The sequence below is a fragment of the Ambystoma mexicanum genome, chromosome 11 (assembly GCF_040938575.1).
Source record: "Ambystoma mexicanum isolate Mex_15411 chromosome 11, UKY_AmexF1_1, whole genome shotgun sequence".
In the NCBI taxonomy this organism is placed as follows: Eukaryota; Metazoa; Chordata; class Amphibia; order Caudata; family Ambystomatidae; genus Ambystoma; species Ambystoma mexicanum.
This window is the reverse complement of record NC_090934.1, coordinates 730,434,473-730,453,872: the sequence shown is the minus strand read 5'-3', so window position 1 is coordinate 730,453,872 and position 19,400 is coordinate 730,434,473. Positions and strand designations below refer to the sequence as shown.

Below are 19,400 nucleotides of genomic sequence, written 5' to 3'. Positions count from 1 at the left end.
GGAGCATAAGAAGAAGCTGTCGGTCGGTCGGTAAGGTGTCCAAGCCCCAGAAGTCAAGGTCCGCTGGGCTTTCGACGGGCGATTCGACGGGCGACTCTGCATCGTCGTCGCAAGTCTAGGGCGTCTCGGTCCCGGAGTGGGTCCCGCCACTCCTCTGCCTCTTCGAGGCACTCACGGAAGCGCCGTCATCGGTCGCCTTCTCCGTCCTCGTCTGAGGACTCCGCCCGTCGGTGGGTTGCTTATCCCACCAAGCATGTGACTCCGGAGGAATGGGCTTCCTTCGGTAAGAAAATGTTGGCGATTCTTGACCAGGGCACCGGTCCATCCGCGCCTCCGAGTGGGGTTGGGCGTGACCGTACTAGAGACACCGCTCGTACGCATCAGGCTTGGGTGGTCGGCACAATTCGCGGGAAAGGTCCCGCTCGGACAAGGGGAATCGTTCTGGTCATGCCCGTTCCAGGTCCCGGTCCTTGACGCGCTCAAGACCGTGTGCACCTGTGAAGTCTTCGAGTAAGTAGTTAACGCCATCGGCGCCCAGGCTGTCGAAGGACACGCCTGGGGCTCCACCCTCGAGGCCTGTGTTGAAGCCATCGATGCTCTAGGCGCCGCGCCCGATGTCGACGCCGATTCACTCGACGCCTTTCGGGGCTGTCTTGTCGGTGGTACCCAGTGGCACGGTGGAACCCCCTAGAAAGGCTCTGGCCAAGGCCAAACATGTCTTTGTCCCCCATTCTGTGCCCACTTTCCACCATCTGGATTATATTTCTGAGGTGGATGAGGGTTCTGAAGATGGGATGGTTCCTGATACGGTACCAGACGAGATTATCTCGGGACATAGCCAGATTGAGGACCTGCGTCAGTCGCTGCACGACGCCAGTAGTCTGGACACCTCTCTGGAGGTGGAGTTCTGTAGGCCTGAGCCTGGCACCCATGCCGAGTCCTCGTACCGGCGCCTTATGTCGAGGGTCACAGAGTACTTGGGGTGGTCTGCTCCACCAGGGGATTTTCTGCAGGATGACCTGACAGATATCCTCGACTGAGGTCCACCAACTGACCCGATACTGCCGTTCCATATGGCTCTACAAAGGAGGGTGGCGGTGGCTTGGACTGCTCCGGAGAGTCTCCCGGCAGTGGCAAAGTCTTTGCCTTGAAAATACCGCCCAGCCAGTAGCGACCCCTGCTACTTGACCACGCACCCCACTCCGAGAGTTTGGTGGTGCAGGTGGCTACGGCCCCAGCAAAGCAAGCATTGTATCCTACCATCCCTCATGATAAGAACGACAAGCGTTTTGATGATTGGGCGAAGAAAGTGTTTTCTTCAGGGCTATGGCTCTTCAGGTGGCCAACTCCATATGTGCCTTGTCACGTTTCACGCACACTCTGTGGAACTGTTTCCTTAGCGGCTGAACATATTCCTGAAGGGGACGAACGGGATGGTTTTCTTGCTATGATACAGGATGGCAAGGATGACATGTGTGAGGCCTTTCAGTCGGGTCTGGACATGGCAGATTGTGTCAGCCGGTCCATGGCGGCGAGCACCGTCATACGCAGGTTTGTGTGGTTGCGGAATTCAGGGTTTGCTCCTGATGTGCAAGCCCGGCTCCTCAACATGCCCTTTGATGGTGTACTTCTTTTTGGCAGCAAGGCTGACGAGAGCCTTGAGAGGTTGCAGACCTCAAAAGCTGCAGCGAAGTCGTTGAGCGCTGCAGCTCGCCAACCTCCGCCTTTTCGTCCTAGGGGACAGCAATGGAGGGGAGGATCCTTTCGTTATTACTCATCCTTTAGTAAAGCGAGAGGAGCTGCTAGTCAAAGGGGCCACCGTAGGAGTGCCTCGAGGTTCAAAGGCCGCTCTGGCAGTTGCCTATTTGCCCCCAGGCAACGCCGCAGCCGCTTCTGCTCAGTCATGAGGCCATGTCCCATGGTTCGCCGGTTGGGGGAAGGCTGGCGCAGCTTCTGGTGGAATGGCGGGCCATTACTTCAGATGTGTGGGTTCTGGAGATCATAGCCCACGGCTACTGTCTTCCTTGCCGGCAGAGGCCTCACGACAATCCACCAGGGAACCTCTCTTTGAAGAGTCCGGATCCGCTCCTTGCGCAGGAAATTCAATCCCTGCTGGAGAAAGGCACCATAGAACTGGTGCCTGTAGCGGAGAGGAACACGGGATGGTATTCCCCTTATTTTTTTATTTCAAAGAAAGACGGGGGATTGAGACCCATCATGGACTTGCGCGGTTTGAACAAGCTCCTTCAGAAGGACAAGTTCAAGATGGTTACTCTTTCTCAAGTACTCCAGGCCCTTCAACTTCAGGACTGGTTAGTGTCTCTAGACCTCAAGGATGCTTATTTTCATGTGCCAATCCATCCCAAACACAAGAAGTTCCTGAGGTTCGCGGTTGGCGACTCACACTTTCAGTTTTGGATCCTGCCGTTCGGATTGACCTCCGCCCCGAGGGTCTTCACCAAGCTCATGGTGGTGGTGGCAGCGTATCTCAGGAAAGTGGGGATTCACGTCTACCCCTACCTGGACGATTGGTTGATCAGGGCACGCTCTCCCGAGCAAGTCCTGGATCATCTGTCAGTCACCTGCCACTCCCTTCACAGGCTGGGCTTCTCCCTCAATTTAAAGAAGTCCCATTTGACGCCAACACAGCGGCTCCAGTACATCGGAGCAGTGCTCGACATGTCCCTGGGGCAGTGTTTTCCTCCCCAGGTGAGGGCTCATCACATTCAGCAGATGGTGCACAAGTTTCAACATGCCCAAAGTCTCCCAGCGTTCGAGTTCTTGAGGTTGCTCGGCCTCATGGCATCCTGCATTCTTCTGGTGCCAGAGGCCAGGTTGCGGATGAGATCTTTGCAATGGGCTCTCAAACTCCAGTGGTCACAGTCCTCCGGCAGGATGTCAGACCCCGTTCAGGTGCCGCTCTCGGTTGCCCGGGACCTTCTGTGGTGGGCCGTCGAAGGCAATTTGATGAAGGGGGCTTCCTTTTTGGCTACCCTGGCCAGAGGTGATGATCGTGACGGACGCATCCCTCACGGGATGGAGAGCTCATGCCAACGAGTTGACAATCAGCGGTCGTTGGTCTCTGTCGGAGTCTAGACTCCATATCAATCTGTTGGAGCTGAGGGCTATCAGGCTTGCCCTGAAGGCTTTTTTGCTGACTGTGCGAGGAAAGAATGTCCTGATCCTGACAGACAACACAGTGGCCATGCACTACCTCAACAAAAAAGGGGGGGCGGGGGGCAGGGTCACTTCCTCTGTGCAGGGAGGCGATGCAGCTCTCGTTCTGGGCAATCCAGCAGGAGATTTCGGTCTCTGCAGTTCATCTGGCCAGAGACGAAAACGAGAGGGCGGACGCTCTGAGCAGGCAGAGCGCGATCTCTTACGAGTGGGGGTTGGCTCAGGAGATTCTCCTGGAGATCTCCGCCCTTTGGGGGACCCCTCAAGTGGATCTCTTCGCCTCCAATGTCAACCGGAAGTGAGAAAGGTTCTGCTTGCGGGAATTTCCTCCAAGAGGAGCCTTAGGAGATGTGTTCGTGGTGGAGTGGTCATTCCCACTGCTGTACGCGTTTCCTCCAGTCCCCATCATCCCGCATGTGCTGCGGAGGTTACGGAGGTTCGGTTCCCGAATGATCCTCGTTGCTCCGGCATGGGCCAGGAGGACGTGGTATCCGGACCTTCTTGACTTGTCCATCTGCCCTCCACGTCATCTTCCCTACCGAGATGATCTCTCACCGGAGGGAGGTCAGGTTCTCCATCCAGAGGTCAGATCCCTCAACCTTCACACTTGGCTTCTGAAAGTATGAGGTATAAGGATTGGGACCTCCCTGAAGACGTGAGGGAGGTGTTGCTTTTGGCCAGACGGCCGGCAACAAAGTCCCTGTACCGTTGCCGTTGGAGAAAGTTCTATCGACTGGTGCGGGGTTAAGAATGTGGATCCTTTTTCATGTGACATTCCTGTAGTCTTTTTTGCTTTCTTTGGCCCACAATGGCCTGCAAGTGGGTACCGTTAAAGTTTACCTGGCGGCGCTGTCTATATTTAAGCACTTGTCTGAGGAGTGTTCTAATTTTAAAATCCCTTTAATTTCTCAGTTTCTGAAAGGGCTCACTAATGTATTCCCTCAGTCACTGTTCCAGGTGGCCGGTTGGGGTCTGAACCTTGTTCTCAAGTTTCTAATGGGTGCTCCCATTGAGCCTTTGCATTCTTGTCCTTTGAGACTGTTAACCCTTAAAACTGTATTTTTAGTTGCGGTCACTTCCGCTCGCAGAGTTACAGGCACTTTCAGTAAGCCACCCTTCACTGTGTTTCATAAGGACAGGGTTGTCCTTACAGTTCGTTCGTCCTTCCTTTCTTCCGAAGGTGGTGTCGGAATTTCAACTAGGCCAGAAGGTTATTCTTCCGGCATTTTATACTCCTCCGCATCCTGGTAAGGAAGAGGAGAGGCTCCATAGGCTGGATCCTAGGAGAGCTTTAAGCTTTTATATTTCACGCATGTCCGGGGTCAGAGTGGACGATCAACTCTTTATTGGTTACGCTGGAAGGCGTTTGGGACAAGCTGTTACTAAGCAGACTTTGTCTCGATGGATTATCCTAGCAATTTCTGAATGTTACCGCTTGGCGGGTAAGGACCCTCCAGTAGGCTTGCAGGCCCATTCTATCAGGGGGATGGCTGCCTCTACTGCCCTGCAGAGGGGGTTCCTATTTGTAACATCTGTGATGCAGCCACCTGGGCTTTGGTCCATACTTTTGTACATCACTACTCCCTCGATTCTATCCGTGGGCAGGATCTGGCCTTTGGCAAGGCGCTCCTTTACTCTGCAATTTGATTGGGCATTCTAAATTTCTATATTCTAAATTCTTTTCCCACCTCCTTAGGTTGGTACTGCTTTGGGAGTCTGTCATAGATATGGAATACGTCGGAGGACCCAATCCCATCGAAGAACAAGTTACTCTCTTACCTGGTAACGTTCTTTCAATGGGATGGTCCGACGATGTATTCCATATCGCTCCCTCCCTGCCTTCCCCGCTACAGAATTTCTTATGCAATTGCAGCTTAAGTTTCCGCAAGGCTTTCTGTGGTCATACTGGCAGTAGTTTGGTGCCACACGTTCTGGGAAAAAACTACAACTGAGGCTACGGGCGTTGTGCGTCCTACTTATAACATCCGGTGCCGTCGGAGGAGGTCCTCGAAGACGGCGTATCGATGTCATCGACGCAGGACACAGACGGCGAAAGATTTTCCGAAGCAGCACAGCTGTGGTGATTAATGTCATAGATATGGCATACGTCGTCGGACCATCCCATCGAAAGAACGTTACCAGGTAAGAGAGTAACTTGTTCATTTGATCTTCCTGATTATTTCATTGCCCGACTTCAGATTATACAGAACTCCTCTACAAGACTCCTGATGCTCCTCCGTTGCTTCGATCATGTGTCCCTAGCCATTTGCACCCTTCTTTGGTTTAGTGTGTCTAACTGAATATGATGAAGTGCCCGCTGCCTTGTTTTTAAAAGTCTTAATTCAAATCCCCCTATTTTCACTGTCTTTAAACTACTTTATTTTCTGTGTTCTCATTTGCTCTTCTGCTGTTAATCTGCCATTAGCTGTTTTTCCATTTGTATTTATGCACCCCCTTGCAGAATTCCATACTACATTCTTTACACTTTATTCCTGATCTTCTGTCCTTCGGGGAGAAATGTAATAATGGTACCCAGCTTAGCTAGGTTTGCCTTTATTTTATGGCCAGCGCAAAAGGTTGTTGTCTTCCTTTCTCTTGAAGTGCTAAGATGCCAGAAATGGTGATAGTGCCCGATACAAAAATAAATAATTAGAAGCAATAATATGAAAATTGAACGGAGAAATAATATGACGTTCTGGGAATCACTGCGCAGTGCAGGAGTACCCAATTGTTGAACAATATTGCGACTGTCTGATGGAGCCCTTCTGGGGATAATACTACACCAATAAATACTGAAGCTGTTAGGCAGGGATGCAGGTCAGTATATTATACAAACACATCAAATGTTCAGTAATCATTTTGAGAGAGCATTGTGTAAAGCATGGCTGTACAGCTTATCCCACATGTTTGTAAATAAGTCTGATGTGAATCAGTTGGATTGGTTGGATACTTTATTAATGCTGCCCATGATTAGTTTGCTCCTAATTGAATTGCAATTAACGGGGTTCTCTTTTTAAAAGTATGCAATGGAATAAAATCTATTTGTGCATAAGTTTAATGCCACAATCTTTCCATTTCTTTCCCCAGGCTTGAGTATACTGACCAGCAAGGAAGAATAAAAAATGCAAGGTAAGTTGTTTTTGCTATGTTTGTTACTGCTGGTTCCTTTGCTCGATCTGCAGACTTTTAGGATTATTCCCCACTTTACTCTACTTTGGGGGCAAAAATATGAACATGGTTCTCTCTCCCAGACATCCCCTTTAGCACCTAGGGCCTACAGGTTGGTGGCACAACCCATCTTTCTCGTCTTTTTTTCACGCTGTAAATGTGATGTTACCCACGCTTGCATGCCAAATAGTGTGTTCGAAATGAGAATCCCACTCTACGCAAGTGGCACTGCTAACTCACAGCAAAGGCATGGTGTCCACCAGTAAATGGCGCATAATGGCATTTGTGTGTAGTAAAACACATACTTGGGTGCTGGGTTCTAAAGACCTTTGCCTTCTGCCCCCTGCACTCCTTGCATGTAAAATGTTTGCATCTCTGCCCTCACTGAATTTTCACATGAGCGTAGATTCATGAATCTGCATGGTATTCTGCTTTGTTTTTGCACCTGCTAAAAGCAAATGGGATCCAACGGGATTTGTGTGCCATGCACGGACGTGTCAGATTCAGGAATCTGCATAGTTTTCTGCTTTGTTTTTGCACCTGCTAAAAGCAAATGAAAACCAAAGGGATTCGTGTGCCATGCAAGGACATGGCAGGTGACATTTATGACTGTTTTGTTTTATAAATGAATGGAAACGCTAGTGTAATGGGTTTAACACCCATTTGTTAAACCAATCAATGTTCCATAGATGGGAAAGCTTTTGCATAAGTGCATCTGAAAGCAGTACTCTTTGTCACCACCAATATGTCCCTCTTAGTATTACTTTTGCAATACAGCCTTATACTGCACAAAGCAAATCTTGCATCAACTCTTTTGACCTATGCAGCGTACTTTACTGGCGGTAATTTATACCATACAACACTATTTCTTTTATTTTATTTCGCAATGGCTACATTTTGCATGGGTGTCTGTTCTTGGACATTTAAGTTCCGTTTTCAAATAGGACACAAAGAAAAACATGCACAAAACTTATCCGTAACAAAATAAGATGCCCTAAATGCTTGAACGGTGCAAATTACCGCCAGCCACATATTGTGCATCATGCAAAAATATTTCATTTTTAGAAAGTGCTTTATATCCAATGTTATACAGATTTGAAGGTACGTTTTATTACCGATTTGAAAAAAATATGCATTGATTTTTTTTAATTCTGAAAGATCGAAATTCCTAGATTGAAACACTTGCCTGGTGTACTTCCTTTGCCCCTCCTTTTACAAGAACAGTCCATGTGCTATCATATACCGTTCTTTGATGGGCAATCCTTTGATAGTCTTCATTTTGGTCGACTGCATTTGGTTGATTGAACAACATAAACATACATATATGTATTATGTGTACATACGAAGGTAGGGTAATGGGGAGGTGAGAGGTGTGGCGGGGGCTTGGGATAGCAGAGAGAATGAGGGGGCCCATGATTCGAATTTAGGTTTACCAAATGTAGTCAACCAAAAATACTACCAAAAGATAGTCTATGCAACAACGTAGAAACATGTTCTATGTGGGTTCTATATTTACATCTAAAGAATTTTCAAATTTTAAGAAAGTCACACCCTTTTGGCATGTTATCAAAATACAAGTCACTTCGGTTGATTGAATTAATTTTAGTAACCATTCCTGCTGTTTGAATTATTTTTCAAATAATGTTTTCTATCAACTTCATCGTACACCTTTATAGTGTCACGTGATTTTGCCACAAAGAATGTGCAATTAAGGAGTAGTTACTTGTAGAATTATAAAAGTGGGCAGTGCTTTTGAGACGTGGTTAAATAATGGCAGCAATCGTTTCTAGAAGGCCACAAATATTCAGGAGCACTTCAATGTGGCTTGGTTTTGGAAGAAATAAAATTAACCTAGAATTATGGGTTGCACGTTGCTGGCAATGTAAACAGCAGGGCTTTGTGGGAATAGGTGTAAATATTAATAGGCCATTTGTCCTAAAATGTTGTAGATTTCTAATAATTTTATAGGGAATCCTGAAGAAGAGTGAGATTAAACAGTAAAGTCTAGAATGTTTTATTTCTCCCTCATGTGATTTTCATCAATATTCGTAAACACCAAATATCAATCTGTCTCGGGACGAGACTGTGGAACACATTTCTATTATAGTGAGAAAACACTTTTTTAAATAGTAAATAAAAAAGCATTTGATTAACTAGGTATGCATTATGAAATTTAAAAAAACTATAAACCATTTGTGACTTCCAGTATTCAAAGCACATGTAGGGTGATTCCCTGCAGCTTGCTCTAAAAAACGGCAACCAGCGAGGAGATGAGTAGTTTTAATGGTGTATGTCTGAAAGGAACACTGTCCAGTTAAGGTTAAAGAGATCCTGTTTCCTATCATGCACTCTAGAAGCAGTTGCAGCCAGCTGTTTTATCCGACTTTGAGAGGAAGGACCTGGAAGACACTCTCTGCTTCTCTTTTTTTAAGAAATATTCCTCCTGTAGAGGAAAGAAATATGACCACACCTTATGCATTGCCTGTCTCCCTGATAGACCTCATATACAGGAGTATCATATTTGTCAAATAATCTTGGCCTTGGCTCTGGCTCTCCCCTGCAGTGCTTTATGCCTTACATACTCTGTCCTTAAGTCTGCAATCGGTGGGAAAAGAGCCCAATCGGTTTCAGAAAACCTAAACTGAGTAGCTCCACGCATTGGGCTCTGAAAACAATCCACTGACACCCTGGCGGTGTCGAGGCCATTTGACGTTTTCGTGACCACCAATTGACATCGCGGGACAAGCTGTCGAAATGTATGACGGCATAATAACACCTACAACGTTGACAACTACCTCTCAGATGCTGGCAGCACCATCTTTGATAGCAAGAGTACTGATGTGGACTCACACGTCATTGATTGCCTCGATGGCACGCTCCCTGGTAGTGGGCAGCTTTAACGCTGTCTTTTTCAACACTGAAGCATACCTTCCAATGTTGAGACAGTTTTTCAATGTCAAGACCCTAAAGCCCCAAGTTATCCAAAGAATATGAGCAGCACAGGAAGTCAAAAACTCCCTCTGAAACGTCCTAGACACCTGCCAAACCAGTATCTACACCTAGACCTGCCTCTCCTACAAAGTGTAGTGGGCTGCCTCAGGAATGACAGAGAGGATGCAGGGATCATGCAGAAGCAAACAGGTAAGAAGGGAGATGAGCTTTATTCAGTTTCAGGGTAACAGGCTAGAGGGATGGGGAAAGCAATAGGTAAAGGCATCCTTCCAGTAATATTGCCCATCCTGAGTGCCCAACTGTAATCTGTGGAATCCCGAGGGAGCTCCAAGGTTCCAGCACCAGCCAACATTCCATGGCTTGCATTCCATATGCCAATGCAAGCCCCAAACTACACAAAGTCACTTACTCCTTCGGACTCTTTATTCACCCGGGACACCAGATTTCTTCAGCATGGGGTCTGGTATGGATTCACATGCCCATGAATATTCCCAGTTGTCATGCTGGGAATCTTCAGTAAAAGAAAAAAGTTTCACTTTCACTTAAAAACTGTATTTCTCCTTTAAACAATCACTGTCCTCTGGGTCATACTGCCCCCATCCAATGACCGTCCTCTCCCTAAGCCTCTCCTCTGGCAGCCATCTTCAGATTTTTACTGCACGTTTCAGTGTTGAGAGCTATTTGTTTTTTTCGAGAGAGAAAAAGTAATTTTTGTTTCAAAGGAGCATGTGTACTCTGTTCTTCATCTGCCGACAGCAGGGATCTGTTGTCGGTGGAGTTCCGCGCCCGCCCCTCAGTGGCAAAGGTCCATTGAAGATTCGACAAGACCATCTTGGGGCCTACTTCGCGCCCTCCGACATGACGCAGGAGGAGGCAAGGTCCCTCTTTAGGCCCTGCACCAAATACGGGTTACGAAATGTGTTTGTGGAGGACAAGCACCTGCATTGCCTCTGTCTGCATCCGGACCACAAGGAAGTAGAGTGTGATATATGCCTCAGTTTCTCCAAGAAAACAATGGACAAGCATAGTAGACTGGCGGCATAGCTTAACACGAACAAGGCCTCTGACCTGTGTGGCATAGTAGACTGGCGGCGGCTGAACAAATACATCAAGGCACAAAGGTTCAGGATGGCCACCCTACAGCACGTGCTGGTACAGCTGGAGGAGGGCGACTTCCTATCGTCGCTGGACTTGGAGGATGCTTACTTCCACATCCCCATTCTAAAAGGACACCGAAAGTTTCTCAGATTCGTAGCCCAAGTGTGGCACCACCAATTCAAGGCCCTGCCATTCGGGCTGAAGTCGGCACCCAGGGTGTTTACCAAGTGCCTCACACCAGTGGCTGCGCCTGCGGGGATCCGCGTCTACCCCTACCTGGACGATTGGCTCATCCGTGCAAGGACAAGAGAACACGGCGGAGACCGTCCAACTTCTCACGGATCTGGGCTTCTCCATCAACTACTCGAAATCCCACCTGGTCCCGTCGCAAGTCGCACGGTTTCTGGGAGCCAAGCTCGATACAGTGGCGCAATTGGCCTCGCCGTCGGAGGAAAGGACGAAGGCCATCTTGGGCAAGGTGCAGCGCCTGCTGGCCACGGGCGTGGCCAGGGTGAGATCCATCAAGTCACTGCTCGGAATAATGTCCTCATGCATCTACCTGGCGCGCCTGTGCAGGCTACGGATGCGCCCTCTACAAGAGTTCCTCGACACCCGTTGGATACAAGCGACGGGCAGCTTCGAAGACAGGATCCCGCTCAACGAGGTTTTCCGGCAAGCGATCCGATGGTGGGGCACCCACGTGCACCTCTCGGCGGGCAAGGACTTTCAGACCCCGGTACATCAGGAGACGGTGACGACTGACGCCTCCCTGGAGAGATGGGGAGCGCACACTGGAGATCTGTACGCGAGAGAGGCCTTTGGCTCCCGGAGGAGAGGTCACTCCACATCAACATCCTGGAACTCAGAGCAGTGTTCTGGGCCCTCAGGTCTTTTTTCCTGTCCCTCAAGGGCAAGGTGGTGAGGATCTTCACCGACAACAGCACCACGATGTTCTACATCCGGAGGCAGGGAGGCACCAGATCCCCAGCCCTGTCCAAGGAGGCCCAGGATCTGTGGCACTTTGCCGTCTTCCAGGGAATGTTTCTGGTGCCCTTCCATCTAGCAGGAACAAAGAATGTCATCGCCGACTCACTCAGCAAGGAGCTGTGCTCGTGCCACGAGTGGGAGCTGCGTCAGGATCAGATGGATCGACTTTTCCAATGATGGAGCAAATTCCAGAACAACCTGTTTGTGACGGCGACAAACTCCAAGTGCCAGATGTTCGCCAGCAGGTTTCCCCAGCCGAGGAGCATGGGCGATGCTTTCTCGTTCCCCTGGGACGGCCTGTTCCTATATGCGTTCCCTCCGTTGCCGTTGCTGGTCCGACTCATCAACCAACTCAAGAGGTCCCGGTGCAGGATGATCCTCGTCGCACCGGCGTGGCCGAGACAGATCTGGTTCCTGGACCTTCTGGACTGGTCAGCATCCCCCCCCCCCCCCCCCCCAAGTCAGACTGTTGACGGACGCAGATCTTCTCTCCAGAGATGGAGGCGACATCCTCCATCATGACCCTGAGTCTCTGAACTTGCAGGCCTGGCTCCGGCAGCACTAGAGTTTGGAGGATACGATATCCCGGCGGACTGCAAGGAGGTGCTTGCAAAGGCCAGGGCGTCCTCAACTCTCAAGTGCTATGGACACAAATGGAAGAGGTTCTCTGTCTGGTGCCGTGCACAGAAGATTAACCCTCTGCGAATTATGGCCCCTCAAGTGCTAAGTGCTGCAGTACCTGCTGTCGCTGGCCAAGACTGGGCTAGCTCACGCTTCCATCAAGATCCATCTTGCAGCGATTTCACGTTACACCAGAACTACGGGACGGTCATCCCTGTGGTCTCATTGCCTGCTGAAGGAATTTATGAAGGGACTGTTCTGATTGTTCCCGCCGGTGAAGGCTTCAGCCCAGGCGTGGGAGCTCAACGTGGTGCTGACCAAGCTCATGGGGCCGCCATTCGAGCCTCTGCATTCGGCGCCATTGAAATTTCTGTTGTGGAAAACGGCGTTCCTTGTGGCCATCACCTCTGCACAACGAGTGGGAAAGATTCAGGCCCTATCCTGCAAGCCTCCATACTTGACTTTCCACGAGACGAGGGTGGTGCTGAGGACGCACCCCTCTTTCATGCCCAAGGTGCCGTCAGACTTCCACCTCAACAAGCCCTTGGTGTTGCCAGTTTTCTTCCTGTCGCCTTCGTCGCCGGCCGAGAGGACTTTGCACACGCTGGATGTAGCTAGAGCGCTGAAGTTCTACATGGACCGCACAAAGAGTTTTCGGAAGACATCACAGCTTTTTGGGAACTTTGGACCTGTGAATCAAGGGAAAGCCCTCTCGAAGGCTTCCATTTCCAGATGGCTCTCCAGCTGCATCATGCACTGTCATCGGTTGGCAAACCGACCGTTGCCCGGCTGTCCGAGAGCCCATTCGACCAGAGCGATCGCTGCTACTACGGCGTTGTCTGGTGTGCCCCTGCTGGACATCTGCAGGGCTGCTACGTGGAGGTCAACGCACACCTTCACGAAACACTACTGCGTCGACCGGGATTCCAGGGTCGGCCAAGCAGTGCTGCGCAACCTGTTCGCCTGAAGGTGGGCCTGGTGAGGAGGTAAGAGTTGCTTAATGTTGAGTTTGTGTAATGCTTAATGTTGAGCCTTGGCACCTCCCGTGGTTGTGCATGTGTATACTGCTATGTATTGTTATATTCAAGAGCATGTGAATCCATGCCAGACCCCATGGTGGAGAAGGAACAAGTTACTTACCTGTAACTGTTGTTCTCCAGCATGGGTCTGGCATTGATTCACATGCGAACCCTCCCTCCTACCCCTCTGCGGCTCTTCACTCGGTCATACTGCCACTTTACGTGCTACCAAATCTGAGGATGGCTGCCAGGGGCGGGGCTTAGGGAGAGGGCAGTCATTGGCTGGGGGCAGTATGACCCAGAGACCAGTGATTGGTTACTACTAAGAAAGACCGATCAGAAACGAAACTGATACTGATTTTTTTCTTTACCGAGGATTCCCAGCCTGAAGACTGGGAATATTCATGAGCATGTGAATCCATGCCAGACCCATGCTGGAGAACAACAGTTACAGGTAAGTAACTTGTTCCCTCTCCATCATGGGTATCGTCGTTAAATGTATGAATACTGAATATCTCCACCCCCCTGGGGCGACACCTTATATTACCTTTTTATTTTTGAGAGAAAACTCATAGTGACGTAGTTAATAAAAAGCAGACTTCATTACCAAATACACATTTGGTTGGGCAGAAAGTAAAGATATACTGTAATTATTTTACTATATTTAGGTGATTGGCAATGCAAATAGTAAGTATATATAGTTTATTTTCTTGTTCCCTTAGGGAAGCACACAGTCAAATTGAAAAAAGACGGCGAGACAAGATGAACAGTTTCATTGATGAACTGGCTTCTTTAGTACCAACATGCAATGCAATGTCACGAAAGTTAGATAAGCTAACAGTTCTGCGAATGGCCGTTCAGCATATGAAAACATTACGAGGTAGGTCTTGTTAAACCGCTGAAATCTTTTCTGTCATGTACACTGTTATCTACCATCTGAATCTCTATTTTGTTTGGACTGTGTCAATTACAGTGGACTTCTATGCAATCATTTTATATGTGTTAATATGTTAACAGGATTGCTTTGCGTTATGACAGCTCATTGGTCATGAAGTCCATAAGCACGGCACATGCTTTGCTACTAAAGCTCCTTGAGTGCCTTGTGCCCCCTTCTTAAAATTCGACTTTCCCAAAATCTTTAGACCTTGCGTAGAAAATGCTAACCATTTTGATACAATTGCTCCAATCCAAAGCTTTTTTTCTCAATTATGAATTCCTGTTATGCAACTTTCAAGTTCCTCGTACGAACTGGCCATGTAATAATGGTCAGTTCTTCTTTTTGTCTTTCTTGATGTAACTAGTAATACTAAATGTAATTGGTACAAAAGCTCGATTCTATCAAGTTTACCTGAATCCTTCTCATCCCCTTTTTTTTACTCTCCATCAGCTCTTCTATGCTTCCAAGTACACTCTTCCCCTGCCTTAGTTCGCTATTCCCGTTAAATCTTTATTTGCATCTCTAGCACATTTATTTATTTCAAAATGTTATTTCTTTGTGTTTGTGTAGATTTCTGTCTTACAAAACATTAACTTACCTTATCGTTAGCTTTATGTAAAAATGCATTGAATACATTCTAGCTGCTGAAAATCTCTGAAACAGATTAAAAGCTCTGAACACCAATGTGTGTGGTGTCTTGGCCTTCCTGGATGCGTGAGCGAGTGAGTGTCACTGGAATAATGTTGAGTGAGTGTTGAGAATGTTCGTATGTCCAAGGGGTTCCTCACTAAGGCAGTTGGAGATGTGAGCCTAGGTGGTGGGAGCCAGTGGGCTCCTATCCTGTACCCTCTTACCTGCCTTGTTCTTAACTTTGTGACCTGTATCTGAATAAAGGAACCTTTGAAGAACTTACCTGCTGCCTTTGGGAGTCTCACTACTTAACATTGGCGACGAGTTGGTCTTCTGAACTAGACCGAGGTGAGACCAACACTGAAAATTGAACAAAGGTACAGGGGTTACCTGCTGCGGGAGGTGAACAGGAGCCACTGCCCCGCAAGGTTGATTTCCCACCACCCAGGGCTGAAGGTTGGTGCTGTGCATGGGCAGTGCCTAGACTGTTTGGAGCACTCCGCAAGGGTTCAGGGGGGTTCTTCCCCATTCAAGGAGGGGGTATTCTGGGCAAGCGCCTAAGCTGTGGAACCACCCATGGCTGAAGATTGGCGCTGTGCATGGGCAGCTGGATGTGACTGCTTTCTGCCTGTGGTTGCAGGTTGGGACAAGGGTTGGCAGAGACAGGTGCCACAGTGCCGCTGGAGCGGTTAGACCCAGAGGAGCTTATGGAAAGTAATAGCCCCTGGCATAGCGCTGCAGACTAGCATTCTTGTTATGAGGTGAGACTTCTGGAGCCAGCAAGTAAGTTTGTCAGAGGTTCCTTTATTCAGATACACGCCACATGAGGTTAGAAACAAGACAGGTACAAATCAGGGTAAGAGGGTACAAGACAGGAGCCTACTGACTCCCACCACCTAGGCTCACATCTCCAACTACTTGGGCGTGGAACCCCTTTCACAAACGGACATTCTCAGCAGTCACTCAACATTCTTTCAGTGACATCACTCGCTCAGGAATCCAGGAAGGCCAAGGCACCACACACATTACAAGGCAAATACTTATTTGCATTATGAAGTTTTTCCTCCGTTTGCTGCCATGAATGTGATTACACTTATTTCCATTGTAATTATTTCATCTGCATATTTTACACCTGCAGAAATGGACTTCGGTAAAAAAATATCTAGTTAAATAGTACTTTCCGATCATATTTATTTGTTCAGTGTTTCACAGTCTGGAATTGCTATTCACAAACACGGTCTAATCTTTCTTCCACTATGTACTGCATGGATACTAAAAATGTCGTTCTACATTTCTTTACCAAAGGTTGCTATTCAGAGTCCTTCATTTTTATTTGTTATTCATAACATCCACATGTTCCTCTAATGTATTTGCTTTCTTCATTCTTTATCATTAAGGTGCTTTATTTGAACAACAAATATCTTCATAGTAACCAGACAGATTTTTTTCTTTTGTTACATTTTTCTTGACTCACGAGCGGAGAAAATGTAGCCTTGCAAACAAAATAAACACCCATATTCTTTATGTACCCTTAGAAGAATTAAGTACACATAGGCTAATACACAGTGCTCATATTTGTAGGACATTTGTATTATTCAGAGGCCTTTATTTACAGATGTATTGTCTTGTGTTTTAATTGCTCTAAATTGGCTAAATTGCTAATTTTTGTCTGTAAACCATTTATAGACATTGCTAAACAGTCATTGTGAGGGAGATTGATCATGTTTAAGCTTCATCCCCTCTCCCAGTGAGAACCCCAGCACTTTTTGCTGGACTTGTGGACCTTTTTCTTTCTATCCTGAATGAGTGAAGTCTTTTTCCACTCATTCAATCATTATTTGCTTTGACTGTTGGAAAACTGTTATCTGTGTTAACTTTCTTATGGAGTCTGCTTTCCTCCAGATCTCTTTTAAGGCATCTGTGTTTAACTGTTGCCGCACGCAGCACTAATGGGCAGTGTTGCTGGGAACCCTTTGGGTTCTCCTTTGAGATTCTTTCTTTATTCTTACTAACAGGTTCTTAAGGATAGAAAGTATCCCTCCCAAAACTTTATACTATGAGCGATTAGCACACACCACCTTATGTTGAGTGCTAAGGGGATACCTAGTATCCCCCTTTTTTCTGCTCCTATAACCTTTTAGTCACATAGACAGCCCTATAGTTATGGCTGGTGGCAGTGGGCGTTTTATACCAACTTTTGTGCTATTTGTTACCACAGACTATATTCAGTCATGTTTGTGCAGAGTAGGGTCACCTATGTTCTAGCTTGGTGGCTCCTTTCTTTTTTTGCCATTGTTAACGTAGTTCTTCGTCAGTCCTTCTACCATTCTGGGAGGGGGATGTGTGTGTTGCCTTTGGTGGGAACCCTTGGGTGTCCCCGCCTAGGCTCAGTGTGTCTGGTCAGGCAGGAAGTGGGGAGGAGTTTTTCACTCCGCTGCCCTTTGTCTGCCTGAGTGGCACCAGTGCCCACTGGGGGACTGGCTGTCCTGATTTGGACAGCCACCTGCCCCTTTCTGTAAACTGCTGAGATAGATTGCAGAGGAGTGTGGGGTGAAACTGATTAAATGGGTGAAGTTCCGCAGGTGAAAGGCAATTCGACCACTGGAAACTGAAGTAACTGACAACCAGAGACGGCTGCAGACCCTTTGCATCACTGTGAAGCGACCACTGCTGTCGTGACCCCGATTTCTACGTAACAGAGGAGTTCCAAAGAGGACTCCTCCATCCCTTTGACTAGTGGGACCAACCAGCCCAGAGACGACCTAAAAATTGAGCCATCTCCCGAGGTGCTGTGCCTCTTCAGAGCTGCAGACCACGAATACCAGGAGACATCTCTCGAGACTGCTCCGGAGACATCCCATTCAGAGTCCTTCCTTTTGTCACCAGACCGAGGAATCAGGAGACTGGGTCCGTCGCTGCTGCACAGAGGAGAATTCAGCTACGAGCATTTCCTGTAACCTAAGATACTGTGGGGTGAAAGGTATTGCTTACCTTAAACCAAGAAGTTGCTCCAGAGTGTTGTAGTGCGTGAAAAAGTGTCCAGGTTGTCCGCTCCAAGCTGCCGGCTTGTGTCCCTTTAGTGAGTCCTTTTGCAGGGTTTCCATCATTGTTAATTCTTCAAGTATCTTTTCATGGAGACTAAAAGTATCCTAAGGAACCTTTGCTGTTCTACTGCTTCTTAAGACTTTGAATCCACTCCGAACTGACTTTGGCATATAGTTGGGGATTGAACTTTAAAGTGTTAGTTTGGCAAGAAAGTATCTCTAGAACATTGAGCTCTGCTACTGTTTGACTAACCAACCTTTTTCCTTCCTAAAAGACTTAATCGTATGTGGTTTTTCTAACTAAATACAATTACCGTATATCTTTGACGATAATACGGTATAGCCGTCATTAGTGTCAAACTCTGTAAAAATTGTACCTCAAGCAACTACCACTGAAGCATTGGCCTTTGAAAAGTATTTATAAGTATTCCTAAGTGTGTTGGTTAATTGAACTAATTATATTTCTGACTTCCTTGTGTAAATATAATAAAGGATATATTTTAAAAGCTCAGTGACACAGAAATGCCCAAGGTGCGGGGAGGTGGAAGCCGGGATGATACACATGTTCTGGGCTTGTCCGGAGGTTGGTAGATTCTGGATAGAGGTTAAGCTACGCCTGGCCAAGAAAGGGATCACACTGGAGGTGGAGTCAGTTTGGGCATGCATGTTGGGGGGGTTTTGCCAGACCACGTAACCTGAAGCACATCAGTAAGATGAAAGACCTGGCCTACATTCTGGCCAAACGGAGAATTGCAATGGGCTGGAAGGCAGCCCAATGAGCCAGAATGGAGATGTAGTGGGCTGACCTCCTGAGGTGGGCAGAAGCAGAAACGACAGCCTGGTATGAAGCAATCGGGAGGGGAGGAGGTGGGCAGAAGCAGAAACGACAGCCTGGTATGAAGCAATCAGTAGGGGAGGGGAGGAGGAAGCGGGACCCCTGATAGCGTGGAGACAATTGGTGGCCGCGATGGTGGGACCCTCCCAGGCCGAACCTAGTGAAGACAATATGAGGGGGACTAATGAGGAAGACAATCTCGGAGACACGTAAGATGGCGGCATTGAAGTAGGGGCTCGAGTTAAGGGCCCCTTAACTATTACATGTGAATATAACGATGTGAAGCTTGTATGCGAATATCCTAAAATGTCGGTAGTGTTTGGAGTGTTGCTAATTAAAATAATAAAAATTGTTTTTAAAAAAAAGGATATATTTTAATATAACATTATCTCTCTTTGTTTCTTTGGACTACTGTACTAACTTGTATCAGTGTAGTTACCTACAGCTCACATCTTCCTCTTATGATAAGCCTGTCTGCTCTTCCACTCTACCAAGGTTCCTTGAGTAGTACAGACTTATACTAAGTGTACGGGACCTGTATGCCAAGGGATAGTTTTATGAAGCTTTACTTCCAGTGGACTTTAGGAAAACTCCCTTAAGTCATTATAAGAAACATTTCAAACTTAGCTGTCAACTGTCACTTCTCTTTTCTTTCCATACACCAACATTCAGTCTTTATATTTATTGTGGACCTTCTTCAGGGTACTCATTATACCTTCTTTCATGTGTCGTCCTCTGACCTGGTAAGGGGTGCTCCTGCCCGTGTGGACTCTAATTGTGCAATTGACTTTAATTTTAAATTCTGAGCATTTTTTGCTGCATCAGTGTTTCTCCTGGCCTCTCCAACAACCAAGCCTCCTCCTGGTTTCCGTCTTTCCCCCACCCGCCCCATCTCCTGATAGGCCTAGTGCCCTTTTAAGTCAAAACTCAAG

General features: G+C 47.6%; 1 protein-coding gene across 13 annotated transcripts in view; it reads left to right on the top strand.

The window, feature by feature from the left end:
• Nucleotides 1-19,400, top strand: part of BMAL1 (basic helix-loop-helix ARNT like 1) — a 989,350-nt gene that overhangs the window by 327,710 nt on the left and 642,240 nt on the right. For 9 of the 13 annotated variants that reach the window (XM_069623618.1, XM_069623617.1, XM_069623625.1 and 6 more), the window contains 2 exons: nt 6,265-6,306; nt 13,724-13,902. In XM_069623618.1, the coding sequence (XP_069479719.1) occupies nt 6,265-6,306; nt 13,724-13,902 (221 nt within the window). The remainder of the gene's footprint in view (nt 1-6,264; nt 6,307-13,723; nt 13,903-19,400) is intronic. The other 4 variants (XM_069623624.1, XM_069623621.1, XM_069623626.1 and 1 more) reach the window with 1 other exon arrangement.